Here is a 25,532-nt window from a genome sequence, read left to right on the forward strand (position 1 = left end):
AGCTTATAGTTTTAGGTGCTCGCTGGATATCTGCTTTCCTTATATTTTCATACCAGATTACCCATGATCCCTCATTACCCTATGACAAATATTACACTAGAAGTACACTACCGTTCAAAAGTTTTAGAACACCTCAATTTTTCCAGTTTTTATTGAAATTCACGCAGTTTAATGTCTCAATGTACACTGAAATTAAAGCATAGAACAAATAAACAATTCGAGATAAAAAAGAAATCATGGAATCGTTTTGTATAACAAAATTTAATCTAAATTTTTGATTCATCAAAGTAGCCACCTTTTGCAGATATAACAGCCGAACACACTCGTGGCATTCTTTCTACATTGGAAATCAAATATTGTTCGGAAAGTTCTTCCCAACACTGTTGCAGAAGTTCCCACAAATGTGTTGCACTTGTAGGTTGCTTTGCTTTCACCCTTCTGTCCAGTTCATCCCAAACCAGCTCGATGGGGTTTAAGAGAGACTGTGCTGGCCATTCCATGATTTGAAGCCTACCGTCTTGTTCTTTTCTTCTAAGGTAGTTCTGACATAGCCTGGAGGTATGTTTCAGGTCATTATCTTGCTGTAGGATGAACCCCTGACCAACTAGGCGTATACCAGAGGGTATTGCATGGCGCTGCAAAATGCTGTGGTAGCAGTTTTGGTTCAGGGTGCCACTCACTCTGTGCAAGTCGCCGACTCTGGATCCAGCAAAAGAGCCCCAGACCATCACGCTTCCTCCTCCATGTTTGACAGTTGGTGTCACACACCGAGGAACCATCCTTTCGCCTACTCGACGGCGTACAAAAACCCTGCGTGATGAACCGAAGATTTCAAATTTTGATTCATCGGTCCATAAGACCTTCTTCCAGTCTTCAGTAGTCCAGTGGCGGTGCTTCATGGCCCAGGCAAGCCTCTTTTTCTTATTTTGCCATCTTAGCAATGGCTTTCTTACTGCCACTCGACCTGTCAAACCTGCAGCTCAAAGTCTTCTCTTCACAGTTGAAACTGAGACTTGCTTACTTCAACCAGTGTTAAGCTGTGCTTGAAGCTGTTGTCCTGTGAGCCGCCTATCACGCAAGCTGTTGACTCTCAGAAACTTGTCTTCTGATTCTGTTGTGGCTTTGGGTCTGCCAGACCTCTTCCTGTCAGAGTTTCCTCCAGTTTCCAAGTGCCTTTTGATGGTGTAAAAACTGTACTCACTGACACCTTGGCTTTCTTTGCAATTTCTCTAAAGGAAACACCTACACTTTTAAGGGTTATAATGGTCTGTCTGTCTTCCTTTGTTAATTGCCTTTTTCTCGCCATTATGAGAGCAATATACTACTTCCTGCAGTACAATACTGTCCAAATAATGCTTAAGAGGGTGTAGTAACACAGTCTGTTCCAACACTGCTTTTATACAGACAGAGGGTTTGTAAGTAATCAACAAAAGTTGGGACACCTGTAGGAATTGTTAGCATCAACTTTCAAGGCTTAATTTACTTCCATTGCTGCAGAACAGCTGTAAGTTGTTAACCCATTACTTGTTCCCTGAAAAAGGCCTTTTTGTATAACTCTGAAATGTACATTATTTTTCAGTTTTTGGTAACCTAAACTTTTTTTTTTAACCTCTGGCAGTTTACCGCTTACCTTTGTACCATTTCAGGTTATTCACTGGACTTGAACTGCTTAAATTTCAATAAAAACTGGAAAAATGGGGGTGTTCTAAAACTTTTGACCGGTAGTGTACATACTAGTGTAATTGGTTATTTTAGTGGTCTGCTGATTTAATCTCGTACTACTAGCGCAGTCTGTATGGTTTAATTTTTTCGATTTTTGGTCAAAGCTTCAATAAAAAAAAACAAATAGAATATAAACCGAACATTCTTCCCGATTCCCTTGAGTATATGTGAGCACTCTGATGAAGGTGTTCAGTTTTATTTTGTGTCTCTTGGTTTTGTCTGTGGGTATTGGAGAATTAAAGTCTCATAAAAACAACACAAAGACAGCCTGGAACACATCCTGTCCTCCCTGAAGACTTAGCTGTATTAGTTTACCCTTAACATGCCCTGCTCTGTGAGAAACCACACACACTGATCAATATGTTGAGTGTTGTGCATTCTAATATACTACTCATTTTTTTATATATTAACTAATATGGAACTAACCATTCCGTTCATAACTCCACAGAAAAGCACACATGTGGTTTGCTTTAAAGCAGTCCTATTTGCTGCTTTATAGCAGATATGTTGGCAGGTACAATATATTTCAAAGAAACAGATCATGCGGTTTGGTATTGTGTTTACTGACACATTCTGTGGGGAAATAGTACTGGTATCTCTGTAGTCTGTATACTGACTGTTCAGTACAGTTACAGGCAGACAGATAACTGGGATGTTCCACCACAAAAACAATGAGAAATAAAATAAACCACAACTAGAAGAAATGAATGCTGGACATACTCAGATTGGCTTAGTATAACAGTAATTCTTGAATACAGAAAAAAATTAAAATGTTGTTTTTGTGGATATCCATACGTTTGTCCAAAAAAGAGATGTACTATGTGGAATAGGAGCTTTTAGAGAAACTTTCAGTAAGTATAATATGTGTTTAATAATGTATGATTGTCACTGAAATTTGTATCATAAATGTAATGATGTAATCTTGTTTTACTGTTCAAAGACTTTGGTGTAATTACAATCAAATGAAAGGTGCTAATTTTGTTAAATACTGCTACTTTTATGCTTTGACGTACCTGTAATACAAATAGTTGTCATGAGCTGTGGGTTGAGATCAAAGCATTCTTGAAAGCCTTTAATTCCTGGTTTACATTACAGGGAAGACTTTGTCTTGGCTACACTTTCAAGCATGTTGGATAATTCAGAAGACAGGAGATATTCTGCTCTTTGACATTTCATGACAGATTGTTTCAGTTACCCAGGTCAAAGCAAACGCACATGATTAAAACTTCAGAAGAATAATTTAAAGATTATGTGATGAACCTGGTTGCAGGGTTGTTTTTTTTTGTTCTTTTGTTTTTTGTCTTTAATGACATATACATAATGCACGTATAATAATGGTGTATTTGTTGGAAAGGTTTGAATATTAAAAAAAAAAACAATGTTCCTGCCTAAAACAGTACAGTACATTATAAATTCAATGAGCGTGCTGAATCTGCAAAATCTGGATCTCATTGATCTGCCTGGGGCAGTTTTGGATTAGCTGCTTACCAGGCTGGTATGGTGAATCTGGTGAATCCATGTTGCTGTGTGTTAAGTCATCCTGATGATGCACAAATTAGTAAAATCCCTCTTCTGATCCTTATACCCATCCCTATGCGAAATTGGCCACAATATAATGCATGATCCACGGAGGCTGGTCATTATAATTGAAGGATGGTTTATAATATCCAGAATGGGGCTGTTGTAATATAGAAAAGCAATAGTGAAAGCAATGTGGTGACGTCTGGACACAGTCCAACGGCTGTCTCAAGTAACGTTTGAAGAGCTTTGTTTGCATTCCATATTTAATATTAAGTGTGTTGTAGCTGACGTATGCTAACCTTCTGACAAACCCTTTCCAGAGTGTTTTGAAAGTCTGCGATTTAAACACTGTGCAAAGAAAACATACAGCAAATTAAGAAGCATTTACTGTGACTATAGTGCCAACATTCCATCTAGTTTTACAGACCAAAGTAAACTTGCTTTGGATTGTTCTTACCAGATTGTGTCTATCAAGTAACAGTTAAAACAAGGCTGTTTCACTTGAACCACCTGTGTTTTCTTAGATGTGCCCCATGAGTGCAGCTGCATTTACTGCATCTAAACAGAATTGTGTTTTAGTGTAATGAATGTATTATTAATATTAATTACTGTTCCTATTGTAATATAAAGAAATGGCTTTTTAAATTGTAGTCACATTGTATCATTTCGCTTTTTTAAATTGTAGAGTACATTATATAATTTTTGGTTTCAGTCATCACATCCTGGTGACCTTTTCAAAGTGTGGCCTCAATGAAGCTCTCAGAATCCTGTCTAACCTCCAAGTACAACTGGTAGACCAGAGTGAAACCATTAGCTGGCAACACTCTGCAACACACCCCAGTAGAATTAAGAAATACAGCGTTTGTTTTACGTGATATTCTTACAGCTGTCTTCCATCCAGTAGATTCAGACTGTTGCCTTGAGACAGGTTAACGGTACCACTTGGTTTGACATGAGAAGCTCTATTGAGACCACATCAATTAAGATAACTGACATTTCATGGCCAAACCAAATTAGTCTTTCAATGGTAATACTGTAATCACCCCCCACCCCCAAAATAATAAAAAAACAAACAAAACACTGCATCTTTAAGTACAGTTGTGGCGATGTATGTTAGTTATATTAGTATGTGTACATATGGTAGATGTAAGTTGCCATTATCTGTCTAGTGTTTTTATGCTATTAACACGCTTAAGGGATGATGTTGTTGTCTCCCATATGGAGGCTTCGTACCTCGCACATGTCTACATTTTATTTATATTTCATGTAATTATTTTTAAAACATGTTAAATTCTAATGCTTCTTGGTTTTAAACACCAGTGATATTTGTGTATGTATTTTGCAGGCTGACATGATGTTTAGCTCCAGCGTATTTTGGGTGGGTCTTCTCTTTATCCCTGTGACGTCCCTGCTCTTTGATGTGACGTACAAAGTGTAAGTACCAGGACTGAAAGCTTGTTTCTATTCGCAGAACCTTATCATGAAATGTGATTGGCGTGTGTAATTTAAAAATACCAGATAATGCACGTTCAATAGCTTTGAATGGTTATTTAAAAGCAAATACTAATGTTGTTTTAAAAAATACATTGTTATTGGCTAATGTTTGTCTAAATCTGATTTTAAAAAATGTACAGGATATTTATTATTTTTATTGAACAACCTGATCATGTAGATCACACCCTAAGAGAAAAACCATTCGGGGTCCCTCATTTTTTATAATCTGTTATTTATATCAATTGCACGTCATTCCTAGTAAGTGTATATCCAAGGTGGGTTGAAACAGTGGAGCTGTAACCTCCCTTTGTATTGCAGAGTGAAGAAGACCTATTTTAAGACTTTGGTGGATGAAGTGCAGGAGCTGGAGGCAAAGTGTCAGGATCCAGGATCAGCTGTACATGGAAAAGGGTAATGTGGAATCGCTTGTAATGTAGACCTAGTGAATTAGTGTTTGTTAGTTGTTTTTTTTGTTTTGTTCAGTGGCTTTTATGTTTTTGTTGTTTTTTCTGGAGGTGGAGTGTCTTCCTCTTTTATGCTTCATAATGAATTTTGTGTGGACCAAGCCTATGCCTCTAGTGTGAGGACATGGCAGGTTGATACAAACAGCAGGCCTGTCCCAACCTCTGCATGTGGAGATTACAGTTCTACATTTCCAACAGGAAACAGAACCAGAAGGAAATATGAGGCTGTTTTGCATATGAATCATAATGCCGGATGAAGTTTTTCTCTCCTTTTTTTCCTCCTCCAATTGATATTTTTTTTTGACTGGTGGTGTGCTGTTAATCTACGTTTTAAGATTCAATGTTTAAACCTTTTGTCGTGTAAACATTCCTGTATCATACATAGTCAATGAAAAATTATTGATTTATATTTTATTTTCGTATTTGTTTCAGTTTTTCTATTGATTTCCATGTACAGCATTTAAAAATAGCATTTTGTATCTAATACTTATAAATGCTGAAATTAAAAATAAATAAAAAAGGGGGCTCCCGAGTGGCACATCCGGTAAAGGCACTCCGCTTGGAGTGCAGGACGAGAGTTCCCAAGGGGCGGTGCACAATTGGCCTTTCATCGCCCGGGTGGGGAGGGTTAGGTCGGTCAGGGTGTCCTCGGCTCACCGCGCACCAGCGACTCTTGTGGCTTGGCCGGGCGCCTGCGGGCTTGCCTGTAAGCTGCCCACAGCTGCGTTGTCCTCCGACACTAGCTCTGAGGTGGCTGCATGGTGGGCCTGCAGAGTGTAATGAAGCGGTCGGCTGATGGCACACGTTTCAGAGGACAGCTTGTGTTCATCTTCGCCGCTTCCGAGTAAAAATCAATTGATGACCTACTAAATTTATACAAAAAATAAATAAAAATGGCTCAGTAAAATAGCTTTTTTGGTTAATCGTTTAATAAAATACAGTACCATGCTGTTTTAGATTTTTATTTCAATGTACTGTTTAAACAATTAACCCTTTTACAGCCTTTAATAATAATATAATCAACGGATTGGTGGTGTTCATCTCAGATCAAAACTAGATGTATTTTTATTAGTTTAATAATGTCATCTTTATTAATACACAGGGGTTGAAATAATAACGGCTACCATATCACTGTTAATAGAGTGAGCAAACCTGGGCACCCAGGACAGGCACTGACAAGTCTATAGGACCTGCATGCCAAGTGCCTGCTGACAACAATCTATTAAAGTGGGTCAGATCTGCTACCTGGAGTCTGTTTCAAATGAACATTTTACATTTGGAAACGTAACATTAATAGACAGCTTATTTATTTTAAAATGCAGTATCTGTGGTCAACATATTAATACAGTAAATGGAACCACAACAGGTAAAGTTAACCAATTTGCATTGTTATAGCTGTTAATGTGTATGCTGTTTATCACCGGACACTGTTTATCACATGTTTTTAGTAAAAAGTTGAGAGACATTACATCCACCTTCATCAGGATTCTCATCTAAAATAATTTGGTTCACATCAAAATACTTTAAATTCCATCTTGATTTTAAACTGGACTGGCCTGTACAAATACTTGGAAAATTCCCCATAGTATACAAGTCTGTCCGCTTCAAACTGTTTGCTGAAAGCTAACCATCCTATGCAAATATGTGTTTTGAAATGCTCTTTAATAGCCGGTTGCAATAGTTTATCTTAAAATACACATTACCTTCATTACACACACAAACGCACACACACGCACGCACACACACTTCTTTTCAAACATGTGCTATCAGAGTAATCTAAATTCAAGCACATTAAACAGTAAAAGTAGGTTAACATGATTGCACCGCTTGTATTTGTGTCAAAACTTCTTTGAGGCTTGTTGACAAATGCAGTTGTCAGCCTTGAAGAGTTACGAAGGTCAGATGTCTCCCTTTACTGACACTGTCCTGATGTGAATTGCATGATGTTGGTTTAAAAAGTCATTTATCTCTCTAATGTCACAGTGGCTTGTTGTTCTGGGCATTTTATAAAGGTGTCAGAAATCCAAATGAAAGGTTTGATTTTAAAACATTTTCAAGTTTATGCTGCTATTTCGGTCTTAAAGTAGTGGGATTGTTGCACAGACATTTTGCAATCTGGACTTGGTGATTTTGAGGGAGAGAAAAAAAAACAACTTGAAAATGGTAATATAGACTGTATTAAACTAAACTTTTAGTATCTGGAAAAGATGCCATGTGTCCGTGTAAAGGGAACGAACTTTCTTTCTTGGTTTCCTTGTCAAAGACTAAAAAAATTCAAATAGTGGTTGACACTGCTCCATATGATACAACTACACATTTTATGAATTGTGAGTGCCACGTGAAATTCTCTAAAGTTCAAAATGGGTATTTTCTATTCCCTGTGTTAAATTTCAAAATCAATTGTTGTTGTGATGTGATGAGTCTGATTTTTCTGTATCATTCCTCTGCAGCCTCACTGAGCGAGCCCAGCTTCTGAAGAATGTGTTTAAGAAGACCACTGTCAGCCTGTACCGTCCAGAGTCCATGCAGCAGAATCTCCGTAAGTTTACTCCTTCTACCCTACATAGAGCACACAGGCCATTCACAAGGAGGGCTTTTATATGGTGTATGATATGAAAGTCCTGTTTTTGATCCTTAACTGGTCTAGGAAAGGCAGGTGGGTACCTAGGTGGGATGGTAGGTAAAAGCAGTCTTGTGCAGTATAATGAATCCAGTTCCTTTTTATGTGGAAATGGACAATAATATCAACATATGAAATAGACAGGCTATACGAAAATACGGTGACACCCTACTGTGTTACCCTTTTAATTACTTTAATTCTGAATTGAGTTTAATTTGTCCATTTCTTTGCACATGCCAGTGCTTGCCTTACAAAGTCAGCTTTGATAATTCCCAGCAGTCCATAGTGATGTGCCACTGTGAATTGTGATTGCAAAGCTCCAGCAAGCGTGAAACTGACTGCCACATGATGACAGAAAACAATAAGACTGACCGATTTTTAAAAAAAGAAAAAATGGAAATGGCTGATTTTTAGGTTGTTCATTGATACCTGTGATTCAGTAAAGCCAGAGTTTCACCTATATTACACTGTGCTTTTGTGCATTATAAAAATACAATCCTATTGCAACCTCTTCTATTGCAGATGGATATGCTTTCTCTCAAGATGAGAATGGAATCGTCTCACAATCAGAAGTTATACGAGCTTACGACACCACGAAACAAAGACTGGACGAATGGTGAAGTATGGGTTGCAGGAGAAGTGATTGAAAACAACTTGTGCCAGTTCAGCACAGCAGACTGCGTGTTTTGAAAGCTGCTGGAGGTCATATAAAGACTTTTCTAGCCTGTGAAGGTCATTTTCCTAAACCGATTGTATACTAAAAAAAAAAAAAAAAATAGAAAAAAAGTGTTCACTGCTATAGTTGTATTTTGAGCAGACATAAGCACTGTACAAATGTATTTAATAAGTCTGTGTCGCACAGCATTCACTGATTCCATAAACAGGGCTTGAAAGTTGCAATTGTAGAATTGGTTCTCATCAAGTATTCAAAGACCATAATATTGGAGAGTTGCTCCAGTTGACTTTTCTCTTTTTCTGAACTGTGAAATCTCAATTCCCATTTGCCAACTGTGATTACAAATTGAGATGGCACATAAGTGGATACAAACTACTACTATGGCTACTGCCACTCCAGGAGTGGTTAGCAACTTGAAATAAAAAGTATGATCTTAAAAGTATATTAAAAAAATAGAATAGCCACACTACTGGAATTTCAAATGGAATCCCTGAAGTTTAATTTGCCAAAGAAACTCTCATTACGTAACAGTAACATTTTATTAACAGCATTGTCGGCTGTTACTATGAATGGTTCTAGAATAAGTAATGCTTAATGAAGGTCCTGTTTTGAATACCTCATGCTTAACACTCCACAGAGTGGGATTTGTACATTGAATGAGCCTGTCCTGCCTGCTGTTTTGGCCCCTGCTTTTAAATCTGTGACTTTTTACACTATTTAACTATGGCCTTATATGTGCTGTTGTCCTTTCCTTTGTTCTAGATTTTTATTTTTATTTTTATGTGCCTAGCTAAAGTTGTCATTCTCTGTGCGGTTGCTAACTGGAATTTTAAAAAGATGTTCAAAATTCTACCATACTTTTCATTTTATTTTTTTGCATTCCATTTGTTTTGTTTTTTGTTTTTCTGACCTCCAATTATGGTTCACAATGGTGCCTAATCTAACTAATGTGTTGTATAACATAAGTGCCAATAAAAATGATATTTCAGTAAAATGTTAGCATTGATTTTTAGTATATTTTTACTAAACTAAATTTAAATTGATCAGATTAAAAAAAAAAATAAAGAAAAAAAATAAAGAAAAAACCTGCATACCCTAGAATTTTACATTGGCCTGATTTTGTAATCTATTAAGACTCAAATGGTAGAAATTTAAACTTGTTATTTTTGACAGTTTTGTCTGTGAGTTTGTACTTCTCTTCCTGTGAGAGGCTGTGGGTGTGTGTGTGTTTTATCTGTCTGCATGAGTTAAATTGTTCCAAATGTGTTTTGTGCTAATGCATTAGCATGGGCAATAATCTGGCTGTGTGTCTACAATGTAAGGTTACACTCAATAAAACAAAATATGGTTCCAAAAATAAACGATAAAAAATGGTTGTCCATCTGTTCACTGTGGTGTATGCATTCTTTACCTTTTGAAATCAAATGATTGGTGTTACAAACTTAGTTTGGAAATACAATGTATGTGTTTGTGGTGTTGATTGTTGGTCTTTATAAATGGCAGTATCAATAGTCAAAAGCATGCTGCAACATTCTCTACATTTATATGGTGAAGTGAATTTTAAAAAGCCATGTAATAAATAATACTACTCATTTTTATATGAATGAAGGGGAAAGGTAAAGTGTGGACTCAACACTGGAGAAGGTTGTTACTGTGTTTAAATGTGAAGGTTTGCGGTTGCATGAATGGAGTTTCAAATTCAGTATTTCTGATACTCCCCTGCCCCCAGGTTTGGTAAATCTAAACAAAGGATTGCACATTTTGAGTAATGGTCTATCATTTTTCTGTGAATCTGCATGTAGCAACAGCAACTTTTAAATGTCCTGTCTTTAACTGCTGTAAACAAATACTGAAATAAACTTTACAACATCAGCATTTTTTTCTTATTCGTCATTAACCAGTCATTTTAATTCTTTAAATTTAACAAGGTAGAAATTACATGCTCACAAATTGTCAATGTACTTGTTCACTGTAACTTTTTTTTTATTAAATCCTCCTCCAAGAGGAACAATTAGTATTATGATTGTGAAATTATTACATTTTTTTCAAAACATTTTAAATTGTATATACACACACACACACACACACACACACACACACACACAAGGCTTGAAAACAATGCATTTCCACATTAACATTTAATTAAAATGGCAAGTATTTAAACAGAAAAAACTTGCAATTAACCTATTTCTTCTTCCAGGGAAGGAAACATAAACTATCCACACAGTTTCAACAGTAAGTACAGTAATTCCCCTAGAACCAGGCTTCTCCTTCTCCTCTGTATACGTTTAGGTCCTTAGTAGCACTGTACTCCTACAGATCAGTCCTCTTTCTACGTGCTGTCCTCTATGAAGACAACAGATTGTCAATATCAATCCACTTGTACAGTTCACATTTGCAGGTCATTTGAGCTGATGTTTTCACTTGCAATGTGATTTGTGTACCATCCTACCACTATTACGTCTGAATATTAATAGATCTTGAGACTGAAGTCTTAATAGATCATGATTCATATTTATTTATTTATTTATTAATTGAATTAATAGTGCCTCCAGGATTCTGCAATTGTGGAAAAATTCACGGAATTTGCTCTCCCTCGCAGAATTTCCAATTTTTTGGTAAAAAAAACCCCAAAACTCAAACATTTCCTCCCTACTATCACTGTACATGTCACTAGAGTGCATACACGCTGTTTGTATAGTGAGAAGTGTGGCTGGGTTTCAGTGCGAGCTTCAGTTCAGCCATGGAGAGATTCCTAAGGGCATCGGTGAGCTCTGGAAACAAATCTAAATTAGCACCGAATATAACGGCAAAGATTGGGAACAAATGCATAATGCAAGTCCAGTATTTCCAATAACTCACCGTCATAGCTTCTGTTAAAACGACAGAAGACCATGACAACGACCATGGATAGACAAACAGTGGCTACTGAAGAACGAAATAAGGGAAGATGATGATGATGATTATTATTATTTTACCAAAGGATTTCATAGTTTAGTCACAAGTTCAAAGTGAAGCGTTGTTCTGTTACTCCTATGTGAAAGGCCACAGAAAAACAATTAGGACCTTGCTTGTATTCCCGATGTTGCAGGTCCTGAAAGAGGTCATTCTAATTATATATGGAAACACACACATTTCTTGCACATGATGTAGTAACATGAATGCTCAAAAAGGAAGGGGGCGGCGAACTATATTAGATATTATCCGAATACTTGGGATGCCTTAACGTTCTTGTGACAATCCTCTTTTTACTTTCCCGTTTGTTTTGTGGTATGTGATATGTGATGGTAGCACTTTCACATGTGGTCTTGATCAAAGAAATAAAAAAGCTAGTTTATCAGCCAATCAGTGTCGCCTGTCACTGTTTCCAAGCGCTTGTCACAGCTTCCAAACTATTTACATGTGCTGTCTTGATGTGGACACATTTTAAAATTACAACATTTTGGTGAACAGCACAGGTTTCTAAAAGTACCGTTACATTTGTACAAAAATGCTCCAAGCCTCGTATACAGTAAACTGTGCATTTGTAAAATTCACCAGTGCTAATTTGAGTCCCAGTGCACCACTACAATCTTATTCTGCTAGGCAAATATTATTACTCATGTGATAGTCATATGTTTTGGCCATAACTGTATTTAATTTATGTTTTATGTATCTTTTTAAAAATGGCAGCCAATAGTCAGTGCTGTAACAGTTTTTTTTTAAAAGTGAACTTTCTTTGCTTTATTGTATGTGTGTTTTTTTCTTCTTTGATTTCCATAAAATATGGCAAACATGTTTGTTCAGTTTTCTCAGATTTTAGTAATGTGATTTAATAAAAAACTGAATTTAACTGTGACTTACTTTTTCTTATTTATACTCATTAATACTGTTTTTCATTAAAGTCTGTGCCGCAGAATTTGACAAGTTCTTTGCAGAAAACGCACTTTTCTCTTTGCAGATTTTAGTTAATTTGAGTGCAGATTTCCGTGAGGACTAAATTTAAATATTTAGTTACTACTATTTAATTTCCAGAGTAGAAAGGACCCCAAAATGTATCGAAACAAGCGGATATTATTTTTTTTTTTTGTATTATTATTTTTTTTTAATTTAGTAGTTGCCAATTGTTTTAATATTTTTTCTCCACATTTAGAATATCCAATTATTTTTTAGGCTCAACTCACCGCTACCACCCCTGCACTGACTCGGGAGGGGCAAAGATGTGCTGTCAGCCACCCGCTTCTTTACACACTGCAGATTCACCATGCAGCCACCTCAGAGCTACAGCGTCGGAGGACAACGCAGCTCTGGGCAGCTTACAGGCAAGCCCGCAGGCGCCCGGCCAGACTACAGGGGTCGCTGGTGCGTGGTGAGCCGACGACACCCTGGGCCAGGTGTATTTTTACAAAAGACATAACGAAAGTCTGTGATGATCACCCACTGCTGAACAGAGGGTTGGTTATTACTCTGCAGTATATTCAAAAGCCGAAAATTGTTGGCCTTCCCTTTTCTGTGATTGTTCAGGACAAGGTTAGCTTTGGCTGAAATCTGCTAAGCTTTTTCCGGGTGTGAATGGTTCTGGTTGCAGGAGGTAAGGGAAGTACTGTTGCGGGAGCAGGAACCCAGAGGACTGAGGGAGGTGGAGAGGATGAGGAGTCTGCAGACTCCCCGGTGAGGTGTAAGGGGGTGGAGGAGCTGAGACGAGACAGCTGTGTCCCGGCACGGCTCTGCCGATGGAGAACCTGCGAATGGACCCTCCTGTGGAGCTGCTTGCCGTGCTCGACTGCCTGGAGGCAATGCTCAGACTGGTCGTGGTTAAAATCATAGGAATAGTTTCCATCTGGCAGCTTCGAAGGGAGAATCTCATTGGCTGCTGGTTGCTTTGCTTCGGTCTCAAGCAGGTGCAGCAGTAAACAGCCACCAGAGAGCCCACAATGATGAAGGCAATGAAGGTGGATCCAACGATGAGGAATGGCACGTAAACTGGTTCTGCATGACAAGAAATGGCAGAGCATTAGTATAAACGAATCCTGAGAATTGCAATGGTTTTTGAAAAAAACTTTAATTTGGATGGTAAAAGGGTGGACAATTATCCTGAATGAGAAAACAGTATAAGAAACTTCAGAAAAATCAAAGGTCCACGATACCAGCTGTTTATATATATGTACACATACACACACACATAGTGCTCCCTCTCTATAAGGCTCTTGGTTATAACGTGCCTCCGATATAACGCTCCTACAGCATGTACCCCAATTCCCTATACTAGTGATTCATGCAATATTTCTACAGTAAATACAGTACTGATGTTGTTAAAACTTCTCAGTCTAACTTCCGTTTCTGTCTCTCCCTTTTGATACAGTATCTGAACTGAAGAAAAACTGCACTGGCACTTTATAACACAGACATCTTATTCAGCATTTGTTTTATAACTAAATAAATATTAGGCCTATTACGTGGTTATCTTTCCTAATGTATTTCCTTTTTTGCTGCAAGAAGAGCTGCGGCTTTCTCTGGGAGACGAGACGCTTCAACTTTGCTTCGGCCCCACTCTGGCAGCCAAACCTGGGACAAGCTCATTCCCTCTTCCCCTCTCCCGACCCGCTCTCCTTCTCGAACTTGGTTTGCTTGTCTGTCGCTTTGAACTGAACTCCCAACCACCATTTAGCCAGGCTATTTATAGTTTAAAAACTGCTAATTAAAATGATCCACGAGTGGGAATGTTACCTTTTTTTTTTTGGTAAAAAATATAGCATTGATTAAATGGTGCTTTATGCATGGTTACTTCACGAAAAGTTACATTTTTGCTTCACTACATGTGCATTATAGAGAGGGAGTTATTTTGTATTTTAGTCAGATGTGTGTTGTTATGTGTCCCGCGTCACCCCCCACTTCCTCTCCCATTTATAACGCTCTTTGGTTATAACGCTCATATTGTGTGCCCCCCCCCTGAGACCCGCGTTATAGGGAGGGAGCACTGTGCACACACATTGGTATGGTATTAAAATATTGTGTCAACGTTGGTGTTTTGTTTAACATATCTTCCTCGCGCTGTACTTGTCGTGTTTCTGCTTTTCAGCGTCGCTCTCATACTTCCTAGGTGCTGCTTTGTCATACATTTACAGGTTCTGATCTGCGTCACGTTCGCGCCGCAGCACACCTGATAAAAGTGGCACGTGACTTGATCGCAGGTCAAGTCATATGATCAGGCAGTCGCTGCTCCTCCAACGTAATATGGTAAAACAGACCAGTTCTGATCTATACAGTCACACGCAGCCCCTAAAGCCTGTACGTTAATCCGGCACTGTTTATGACTACTGCTAATGACTGATTTAATTGAAACGACAATTGATTTTCAGGTGCATTAACAAGCCAATTAGTCACATTTCAATAGTCTTGACTTCCATTTAACTGGAAAACAACGAGGCAGCGCACATGTAGTCCAAACAATTGGAAAAAAAGAAAGGAAAAATACATTCTTAGCCACCCAAGTTGAGCTTTTGCTCAATTATATTTTAGTACATAAAACTGCACATAAAATGATAAAGGCATGGAGTGCAGGATGCGCCCTACAGCCTGGAGGTCGTCGGTTCGGGTCCAGGCTATTCTATTGCCGACCGTAGATGGGAGCTCCCAGGGGGCGGCGTCTTGGGGGGGGAGGGGGGTGGGCTTAGGTCGGCCAGGGTGTCGTCGGCTCACCGCGCACCAGCGACCCTTGTGGTCTGGCCGGGCGCCTGAGGGCTTGCCTGTAAGCTGCCCAGAGCTGCGTTGTCCTCCGACGCTGTAGCTCCAAGGTGGCTGCACAGTGAGTCTGTAGTGTGAAAAAAAGCGGTGGGCTGATGTCACATGCTTCGGAGGACAGCATGTGTTCGTCTTCGCCGCTTCCGAGTCAGCGCGGGGGTGGTAGAAGTGAGCTGAGCCTAAAAATAATTGGATATGCCAAATTGGAAGAAAATAATAAAATAATTGCCTATTTACTAAATTAAAAAAAAAAAAAAAAAAAAGATTCTGGAACCTAAAGTTGTGATGCACCCCCTAGTCCAGGGGTTCCAAACTCCGGTCCTGGAGGGCCGCTGTCCCTCCTGGTTTTTGTTCCAGCTGTACCCTAAATTACTTAATTGGACCAATTAAGCACTTTAGAAGCTAAATTGGTCCAATCAGGTAATTTAGGGTACAGCTGGAACAAAAACCAGGAGGGACACCGCCCCTCCAGGACCAGAGTATGGAACCCCTGCTCTCTGCAAATCGCTTTGGAAGCATCATGATGATGATGATGATGATGATGATGATGATGATGATGATGATGATGATGATGATGATGATGATGATGATGATGATGATGACGGCTCCCGAGTGGCGCATCCAGTAAAGTCGCTCCGCGCGGAGTGCAGGATGTGCCCTATAGCCTGGAGATCCAAGGTTCAAATCTAGGCTGTTTGTGAAAAATCTTAATACAAATGTTAAACATTAATATGCGTTTGTTACATATGTTTTCAAAGGTATTATGTATTTAATAAAATTAGCCAGCCTCCACTTACAAGCACAGGGCACTGTTCTCCACATTAAATGAGTCGTGGCATGAGCCAGGGTACTTAGCAACTACATGCGTGATAATACATTGATCATCTCATAAAACTTGCACAGTTAAAGAATGATGATGTTTTCATTCCTTGAATCTGGGGATATTACAACATGTGTGCAATCTACACCGAGCACGTTTGGGAAGGCAGACAAATGATAATGTTTGTGTTTGGTTGCATTTTGTTCTACACCCCTAATTGGAAATAGTATATACCCTTGCCCTATGGAAAAGTGCATCTGTGACATCAGTCAGTACCTTTGACATAGAAGACTGACGGATGCCTGATCTGTCCCCAGCTGTTGTCTGGATGGCACCCGTTGCATGAAAATGAATGGCTGCTGTAAGCTTTACAGGTACAGGTATGGCGTGACTGCGGGCTGTTTGTGATTCTAAATCAAACTTTAGCACATCACACAGCTCTGTTATAGTGCCTATATCCAATCTGCATCTACGCATAACTTGTTTTGTAGTTAGAACTAGAAATGTCTGACGGGGACGAAATATTCTGAGTTTAGTGCAGGGTCGTTTTTTCCTCATCCCTTCGATATTCTCCAGTGTAGATTACAGTTCAGTAGTCCTGTCAGCGATCGCAGTTAAGATAATAGAAGGGCGCATGTCTTAATTAGCGAGTGTACTTTGGTGTTTTGTACCTTTTGAAAATAATGCGTTATTTGCAAAATAGAACCAATTATGAATTTCAACCGATTAACAAGGTGTAATGGGAGTGTATTTTCAAAAAAGCTCAAAGCCTAAAATCCCATTGCGCCACTGATTTTAACGACTTTTGAAAATACATTTTGCAACTGTTTTTCCCTCTGTCCCTTTTGAAAATCAGGGTGAAAGTGTATTTTTTTTCCTTTATCAAACACATTTAATTAATTTAAAGTCCCTTTTGTACCATATGCTGTGTTTTAAATATTTGCTAAATATCAGCTGGACTGTTTTTATACATAAAAGCATTTGTATACAAGTTTTATAAAAGGTATTGTGAACAACATAAACATTAAATAAAATAACACAACTGCCATGTGGAAAAATATTCAGATGTTTACAACTCCGATACTACAGGTTTCTGCGTTATTTTATGTAGCGGACTTAAAGTAGTTGCACTACTATATACAGCAAACAACTGTCTCAATGAACCCATTCGAATTTGCAGTGCTTGGGAGTTCAATTTGCAAATTTGGTTGAACTTGTTTGATTAATTTATTTATTTATATTTAAAGTAAGACATTAAAAAATCAACACAACCATTTTGTTCAATGGTAGTACCACACACCGATGTAGAGTGGTCAACAATTGTGTGTTGACCACATAAAATGTAATAAGATTTCAACCGGCGCTTCCATAAACCCCCGCTTTCAATACACTTACGTGCTGCAAATTCTACATTCTCCAGCTCCCTGTCATTTGTGCATCTGCCCTGGTCCAGTCTGGCGTCTGCGGCTGCACAGCAATATCTGAGAGCGCACGAGCCGCAGCAAACAGTAGCATCCAAAGTGTCGAAATCCTCCGGGCACTGAAATCCTTCGTAGTAATTTCCACTGCTACCCACCCAGCCATGGCAGAACTCTCCGAGGGCGTCCGAGTTCCACGTGAAATATCCCAGAAAAAGGCAGTGCAACAGAGACACCATCTTAGGATCTGGTTTAAACAGTGTAGTGTGTTCTTCTCTTGTTTATGTCTGTACAACACTGCCCCGTGGCATTGATTGTTTTGAATAAACACAACTTAAGAAAGATGAGTCTCCTCCGAGCTCCGGAGCGCTGCAGACGATTTGCGGGTAGGGAAGGGGGAAGCAAAAAGCTTTTTTTAAAAAAAAACTATTTTGTTAAGTGGCATATGATTGTCATAGTATTTTGCCTCATCATATTTCAACAAGTATCAGAAATATGTACTACTGTTACATACACCATGTAATAAAATACAAACTATGTATGAGGTAACATATATCTGTACATTCATTTAACCACGAGAACGTAAACCAAAATAGATTCATAACACTGCGAAAGAAAGTTCCGTTTACGCTTTGACACTTCGGCTAGTCTCTGAAAATTTCAACAAAACTTTCAATTAGGGAAAATGCAACAAATACCGAGCTCTCCAGATACTGATTAGTACCTAATAAATTATGAGCAGCTATGCAGTACAGATGACATGTGCAATAAATGTGTTTCTTGTAGTATTTGTGTTCTTGATCCTCAATCTGTGTAACTTGCACTAAACCATTTTCGTTTCTGTGAGTCGCACTATCTGCAGTTTAGTTCATTTCAAGCTGGTTACTTCTGTGATTCGGAATTGAAACGCGCACGCCCCCCTGTGCTGCCGAGACCTGCGCATTCATGTTACATAAGAACTGTGCTGGTCTCTCAGTCCTGGCGAAAAGTAATACACGAAAGTGTTACAAGCTGCGAGTTCCATGTGTTGAGGTTGTAAAGAGAGGCATTTTTAATTGTTTTTATTTTTACGCGTACAATAATGATTTCATATTTATCCAATTTAACGCAAAAAACATAGGTAGAAAATAGGGAAGAATGTATTTCTCACGTTAGGAATATTTCTCGCTAAACAGGCAAACGATTTGAGTTAGTGCTTATTGCCAATTGTTATTGATCCGACACATTTTCGGAAAGGAATAAACACCCATTATTATAAGAATTTACTTGCTTCAAAACGAGGCAAATGTGTTGCAAGGACCAGACAAAAAGCATAAATAAAACTGACGAGGGCTCTTTCCATTGATGAGAGGTTCAGAAAAAAATATTGACTTTAGGATCTGCTTTGGCGTATTTGCTGTGCATATTTTTATATATATATAATTTAAGCCTTTCAGAAAACGCAGTATAAACTTGCGTGTGTAATGTTTATCCGAAATTTTGTAAGACCAAGCAATTTCCCTTGGGTGCTGTGTTTTCTGTGTCTAACACTGAATCAGTGTGAAGTTAAAGGTAAATAGGGGGAGTTTTTACATTTAAAAGGAAAAGACGTGAAGCACCTGCCAGACTTTCCATTTATCAATAGCCTAACTGTATTTAGTAGAAAACGACCATGTTTTAACATACTGCCCCCTTGTGGTTGCTTACAATGAATTGGATACAGGCGAGGGAAAGTGTTTCATGAAAGCAAATTATTTCTTTCATTTACTCAACATATTTTCATTAATAACGCTCATGATGGACGGTTTATAGCAGTATATTGGCTACAGTGTTTTTGAACACCGGAATAGTTGCTGCAATTTGTTAACAATAATTAGATAAAGGGGCATTAAGAACATAAAATAGGAGACACTTTTTTACACAGAGAATTGTGAGGGTCTGGAACCAACTCCCCAGTAATGTTGTTGAAGCTGACACCCTGGGATCCTTCAAGAAGCTGCTTGATGAGATTCTGGGATCAATAAGCTACTAACAACCAAACGAGCAAGATGGGCCGAATGGCCACCTCGTTTGTAAACTTTCTTATGTTCTTAATTATTACATGGTATGGAAAAATAACAACCTCTGATTGGTTAAACAACATCACATGACCATGTGTATATATAGTGTAAACCATGGCTTGCATATTAATGAGCCGCTACACACCGAAAACATCACTATGCACCACTGCATTCTAAATAACATGACAAACTGCAATTTGATTTGTTATTAGTTACAAAACCACTGCCAAAAATCAGTGACATTGCACATATTTCCGTTAATATATTTGGGGATGAAACTCCAGATAACTGGTACAACACCAACTTTGAGTGAAGACAGCTGTCCATCTGAAAAAAAATACAAATAAAATAAGGGCACCAGCAAGAGTAGACACATAACAGTAGATGATGAACAGATAAATGAAATAGAAGAAAGCAAAGACTGAAAAAACACACACAAATATGGACATTCATTTTAAGTTAATAAGAAAAAAAAATCTCAACACAACATAAGTGAATTTTATGATAGTGCAAGACGTTCAACTGGGGACCAATATTCAGTCTCCAGTTTATAATGCTGAGCTGGACTAAATAGATATTTTACCAGTAGAATTTTTAACATCTCTGCTGACAGCGAGTTTAAAACCAACAAGAACGTATTCCTGTCAGTCATGAAAATTTTCAGAAAAGCAGGTTAAAGACAAGGCCAGACACCCCCCCCCCCCCCCCCCGAATTACCGGACTGGATTTGAAGCGTCTGTGCGAAACTGAGGCACTGTCCCCTGGCAACGCGGTCGGATTGGTGCGTAAAGTCTGGTTCGATCTTCAACTTAATCTGGCATGATTTAGACGCAAGAGTGTGAGAAAACTAACAAACATATTTTGTGATCCGAAAGGATGAAAACGGACTTGAATATGTCTGCCTCGCATATAATGAGGTCAGAAACTCACCTGAAAATACAGATTCAGCATCCAAGGCAGCTGCTCTCCTTACTTCCTCGGTGTCATATGACAAGCGTATGCTCAGTCCTTCACAATAAACGGACATGTACAATTTATTTTTAATAAGTGAACAATAAATTAAATTTGGGACTATATTACACTGCGGATGTATACACAGTAAAAGTTTCTGGTTTTGTCTTAATTTAAAATGTGTTTTAATTATTTTAATTACTTTTCATCCCCCAAATGCCGAGTTATAAGTGGTATACACTTTGGGCCATGCGATTCCGATGATATATACCACTTCTGGGGGGTTATGCCTCGGGCCTTATTACACATGGCAAATTACATTTAATACAGAAAAGTGTAAGGTACTGCACGCAGGCAATAAAAATTTGCATTATAAACACCATATGGGAGATACTGAAATTGAAGAAGGAATCTATGAAAAAGACCTAGGAGTTTATGTTGACTCAGAAATGTCTTCAAATATGCATGGGATCCACTTGACAGGCAAGTAACAGTAATCTGCAAGAACTCCTGGTGTTCTGGCAAAGCCTGGACCCAGGTTTGATAAAGACATTTAACAATCAATGAGCAATGCAACTCTTAAATTAAAGGTAATGTAATGATGTAGCTCACGGTTAAGATTTGTACACACTGGGCTAGATTGTCACTGGCAATTTTGAGTAAAAGCTTTGAGACTCTAATCCTGTCACCAGCTGCTATATATATTTTTAAATATGTAAATATTTTCAAAATAGTACAACAGAAAGTCACACTTAACCACTTAACATCGTATTTAACACACATAAAATAGATACTGTAAACAGAGGTCAAGATGTGAAGTTAATTGTTACTCCAGCAAACAATACTGGAAATGCAATGTGGACCAACACTCATGGGGCTATGACATGTTTACTTGTATGGAAAGTTGATTTTGTATGTGTTGCAGTACCTGTGGACTACAGCATTGCAGAAAAAAATGACATACTGATTTCTCTGTACAAATATCAGCTGTATTTAAATATGTGGATCGCTATATACACCGTCATAATTTCTCAGTAAGTGGCTGATTAGATCAGATTTTGAATGTGTCCATTGCTTATAGGCAAATTCTCAATCTTATCATCCTTAGTCCTTTAAAAAAAGGCCTTCTCTTATTAATTTACTCTAAAATAGACAATCCACTAATAGTACAGTACCATTGTGAGAGGCACGATTGCACCAAGCACTGCACGTAAAACAATGTTCTATATGAGAGGCACGATTACACCAAGCACTGCAAGTAAAACAATGTTCTATACGAGAGGCACGATTACACCAAGCACTGCACGTAAAACAATGTTCTATACGAGAGGCACGATTACACCAAGCACTGCAAGTAAAACAATGTTCTATACGAGAGGCACGATTACACCAAGCACTGCAAGTAAAACAATGTTCTATACGAGAGGCACGATTACACCAAGCACTGCAAGTAAAACAATGTTCTATACGAGAGGCACGATTACACCAAGCACTGCACGTAAAACAATGTTCTATACGAGAGGCACGATTACACCAAGCACTGCAAGTAAAACAATGTTCTATACGAGAGGCACGATTACACCAAGCACTGCACGTAAAACAATGTTCTATACGAGAGGCACGATTACACCAAGCACTGCAAGTAAAACAATGTTCTATACGAGAGGCACGATTACACCAAGCACTGCAAGTAAAACAATGTTCTATACGAGAGGCACGATTGCACCAAGCACTGCAAGTAAAACAATGTTCTATACGAGAGGCACGATTGCACCAAGCACTGCAAGTAAAACAATGTTCTATACGAGAGGCACGATTACACCAAGCACTGCAAGTAAAACGATGTTCTATACGAGAGGCACGATTACACCAAGCACTGCAAGTAAAACGATGTTCTATACGAGAGGCACGATTACACCAAGCACTGCAAGTAAAACGATGTTCTATACGAGAGGCACGATTACACCAAGCACTGCAAGTAAAACAATGTTCTATACGAGAGGCACGATTACACCAAGCACTGCAAGTAAAACAATGTTCTATACGAGAGGCACGATTACACCAAGCACTGCAAGTAAAACAATGTTCTATACGAGAGGCACGATTGCACCAAGCACTGCAAGTAAAACAATGTTCTATACGAGAGGCACGATTGCACCAAGCACTGCAAGTAAAACAATGTTCTATACGAGAGGCACGATTACACCAAGCACTGCAAGTAAAACGATGTTCTATACGAGAGGCACGATTACACCAAGCACTGCAAGTAAAACGATGTTCTATACGAGAGGCACGATTACACCAAGCACTGCAAGTAAAACGATGTTCTATACGAGAGGCACGATTACACCAAGCACTGCAAGTAAAACGATGTTCTATACGAGAGGCACGATTACACCAAGCACTGCAAGTAAAACAATGTTCTATACGAGAGGCACGATTGCACCAAGCACTGCAAGTAAAACAATGTTCTATACGAGAGGCACGATTGCACCAAGCACTGCAAGTAAAACAATGTTCTATACGAGAGGCATGATTACACCAAGCACTGCAAGTAAAACAATGTTCTATACGAGAGGCACGATTACACCAAGCACTGCAAGTAAAACAATGTTCTATACGAGAGGCACGATTACACCAAGCACTGCAAGTAAAACAATGTTCTATATGAGAGGCACGATTACACCAAGCACTGCAAGTAAAACAATGTTCTATACGAGAGGCATGATTACACCAAGCACTGCAAGTAAAACAATGTTCTATACGAGAGGCACGATTACACCAAGCACTGCAAGTAAAACAATGTTCTATACGAGAGGCACGATTACACCAAGCACTGCAAGTAAAACAATGTTCAATACGAGAGGCATGATTACACCAAGCACTGCAAGTAAAACAATGTTCTGTGACATTCATGTGTTCCAAAGGATTTTAAAGACTATCATATTCATCATCCACACCTTTCTAATCTTTCAAGGTTATTAACAACTGAGACGAACATAAAAATCTCCCAAAGAAAAGCTGATGTCAAAGTACAGATATGTGCACTGTTATAGTGCCCAAATAAATTTTGTTTGACTAGGCAGTAACTAAGGGTGGTCTTGGTTGGATTCAGTCCCAAGTGATTTGGATAGCAGTAATCTAAATCCATAACCACATTACAGGTTGTTAAGACCAGACACATGTTCACCTCACATAATATTCTGAAGTGACATAATGCGTCTGTCAGATTTCTTATCTGAAAACTGTATTTTTTAAATCTCTGAACATTCTTCACAGAAATCGCATGGCACTTAGGCACTGCAAATGTTAACTATTATTGCCCTGTTTTTGGCTTCTGTCAATGTTGGATACACATATTATTATTATTATTATTATTATTATTATTATTATTATTATTATTATTATTATTCAATTGGACATTAAGTGTTGATTTAGAAATGTGTATAAGCAGCATGTTTCCTGGAATACAGTTAACCCCGTCAGAGTACAAAAAGTAGCTGAACTTGTCTGGGGGAAAAAAGCACACGTGCTCCTAATTATAGTCAACAAGACTAGTCTAAACAGGAAATGTTAACATTGGATCTGGATCAAACAGATCAACAAAGTCATCCGTTACATTTTTATTTTTTTTTCATTTTCAGAACAAACTGAACTGGAAACTATCAATACCTGAAAAGGCCCAAAGATATAAAGACATTGTAACAGGGGGAAGTTCTACGTGTGTGGGTTGTCACTGAATAATAATGAGTCAGCCACAAGGCATTGGGTGTTGACACGCCGCAGATTCATCAACAACACAGGTGCTGCCACTAGGGTACCAGCAATGGTAGCCCAAGTGTCAGATTTAATAAAGAAAACAAAACAAAGCTAAAAATAAAAGTTTGCCACACAAAGCGAGCGCTAGCCTCATTAAAAGAGCTGTCCCGCTCCACGAACCTACTACACTACGTTACCCTCCCTATAGGGATCAACATCCCCTGACACCTGCTGTTGCTCCCGAAGTCCCGGCCTCCCAGCGACTTACAATAGTCCTGGCTGGCAGAGCCTTCACAGGCACCGGCTTGCAGTTGAGGGTTCTGTAGTAGTTATCCTGCAGAGCAGACACTCTCCTTCTGGATGTAAACAAAGCGCCTGTCTATACAGCCATGGCAGTGCAGTCACCTCGAGCTGTGCGCAGCAGCCCCAGCCAATCCAGACCTCCTCATCAGCTCAGATAGCTAGCAGTTAGGGTCCCTTCTGGAATCCAATTGATTTGCAACCAACCAAAACAACTACAATGCACTCTAGTACAGGTTGTTGTAGTTGATGGATTCTCTAGGCCAGGGGTGTCAAACTCCAGTCCTCAAGGGCCGCAAGGTCTTCTGGTTTTCATTCCAGATTAAGCTCTCAATTAACATCATTGATCTAATTATTTGTTCAATTGGACATATTTCATATTTTTCACTGTCTTTTATAGTTGATGATTTAAAACATGCACTTGATTCTAGGTATACTGCCTATGAAACATTTTGAGGCCTGGAAAGAATTGTTTAATTAATACAATAATTAGACCAATTAAGTAATTGAGCGCTTGGGTGGAACGAAAGCCAGAACACACTGCGGCCCTCCAGGAGCTGAGTTTGACACGCCTGCTCTAAGCTGCACCTATATTACATTTATTATATTTTTTTATTACAATACACTTCTTCCCAAGGATAATGAAATAATTCAGTTGTTCTGTGTTGGAGGTATTTAGGTTATCCCAGTGGCACTAGAAAGATAAGATTTGAACACTGCTGGTTCCAACCTGTAATAGGTTTGTTTTCTTAAAAATTCAGTCTTCTTCAGGTAATCTTCAATCAAAATAGTTTAATTCAGGAACACAGCAAATCCAAAAGACAGTGCAGAACATAATCACGTGCAGAAGCTGCAGGTAAACCGACAGGTCTCGACAGGTAGCATTCGAGCCCCGAAATACAGGTTACAGACATTAATATACAGGGCAGGTTACATCCCACAGGGAGTGGAAATCTCCTGCTTTCACCATTGAACAGAGTTGGCCCCCCTTCACTGGAGGCGTACCCGCCCGTGCTCTGAGACGTGGG

The 25,532-nt window shown here is 38.7% G+C and overlaps 2 protein-coding genes across 5 annotated transcripts in view; one reads left to right on the plus strand and one right to left on the minus strand.

Moving 5' to 3' along the window:
• The window catches only part of LOC117409170 (probable phospholipid-transporting ATPase IA), a 121,705-nt gene extending 111,336 nt beyond the window's left edge, over positions 1 to 10,369 (plus strand). For all 4 annotated transcript variants that reach the window (XM_034910973.2, XM_034910979.2, XM_034014798.3 and 1 more), the window contains 4 exons: positions 4,589 to 4,677; positions 5,056 to 5,148; positions 7,652 to 7,740; positions 8,344 to 10,369. In XM_034910973.2, the coding sequence (XP_034766864.1) occupies positions 4,589 to 4,677; positions 5,056 to 5,148; positions 7,652 to 7,740; positions 8,344 to 8,441 (369 nt within the window). In that variant the 3' untranslated portion in view covers positions 8,442 to 10,369. The remainder of the gene's footprint in view (positions 1 to 4,588; positions 4,678 to 5,055; positions 5,149 to 7,651; positions 7,741 to 8,343) is intronic.
• A 23-nt stretch (positions 10,370 to 10,392) lies between these two features.
• On the minus strand, positions 10,393 to 18,281 carry LOC117408412 (protein shisa-3 homolog). Its single transcript, XM_034013376.3, has 2 exons — positions 17,433 to 18,281; positions 10,393 to 13,465 (listed from the first exon to the last, which is right to left on the minus strand). The coding sequence occupies exons 1-2, from the start codon at positions 17,692 to 17,694 to the stop codon at positions 13,008 to 13,010; spliced, it is 720 nt and encodes a 239-aa protein (XP_033869267.3). The 5' UTR covers positions 17,695 to 18,281; the 3' UTR covers positions 10,393 to 13,007.
• Positions 18,282 to 25,532: the final 7,251 nt, after the last annotated feature.

This window comes from Acipenser ruthenus, chromosome 2 (genome assembly GCF_902713425.1).
Source record: "Acipenser ruthenus chromosome 2, fAciRut3.2 maternal haplotype, whole genome shotgun sequence".
Lineage (NCBI taxonomy): Eukaryota > Metazoa > Chordata > Actinopteri > Acipenseriformes > Acipenseridae > Acipenser > Acipenser ruthenus.

What these genes read in the sequence shown, in the direction of transcription:
- LOC117408412 (XM_034013376.3), bottom strand. Translation starts at nt 17,694, where the DNA reads ATGGTGTCTCTGTTGCACTGCCTTTTTCTGGGATATTTCACGTGGAAC. An exon ending in GAATGTAGAATTTGCAGCAC is followed by an intron (nt 13,466 to 17,432) that starts GTAAGTGTATTG and finishes CTTGTCATGCAG; the next exon opens with AACCAGTTTACGTGCCATTC.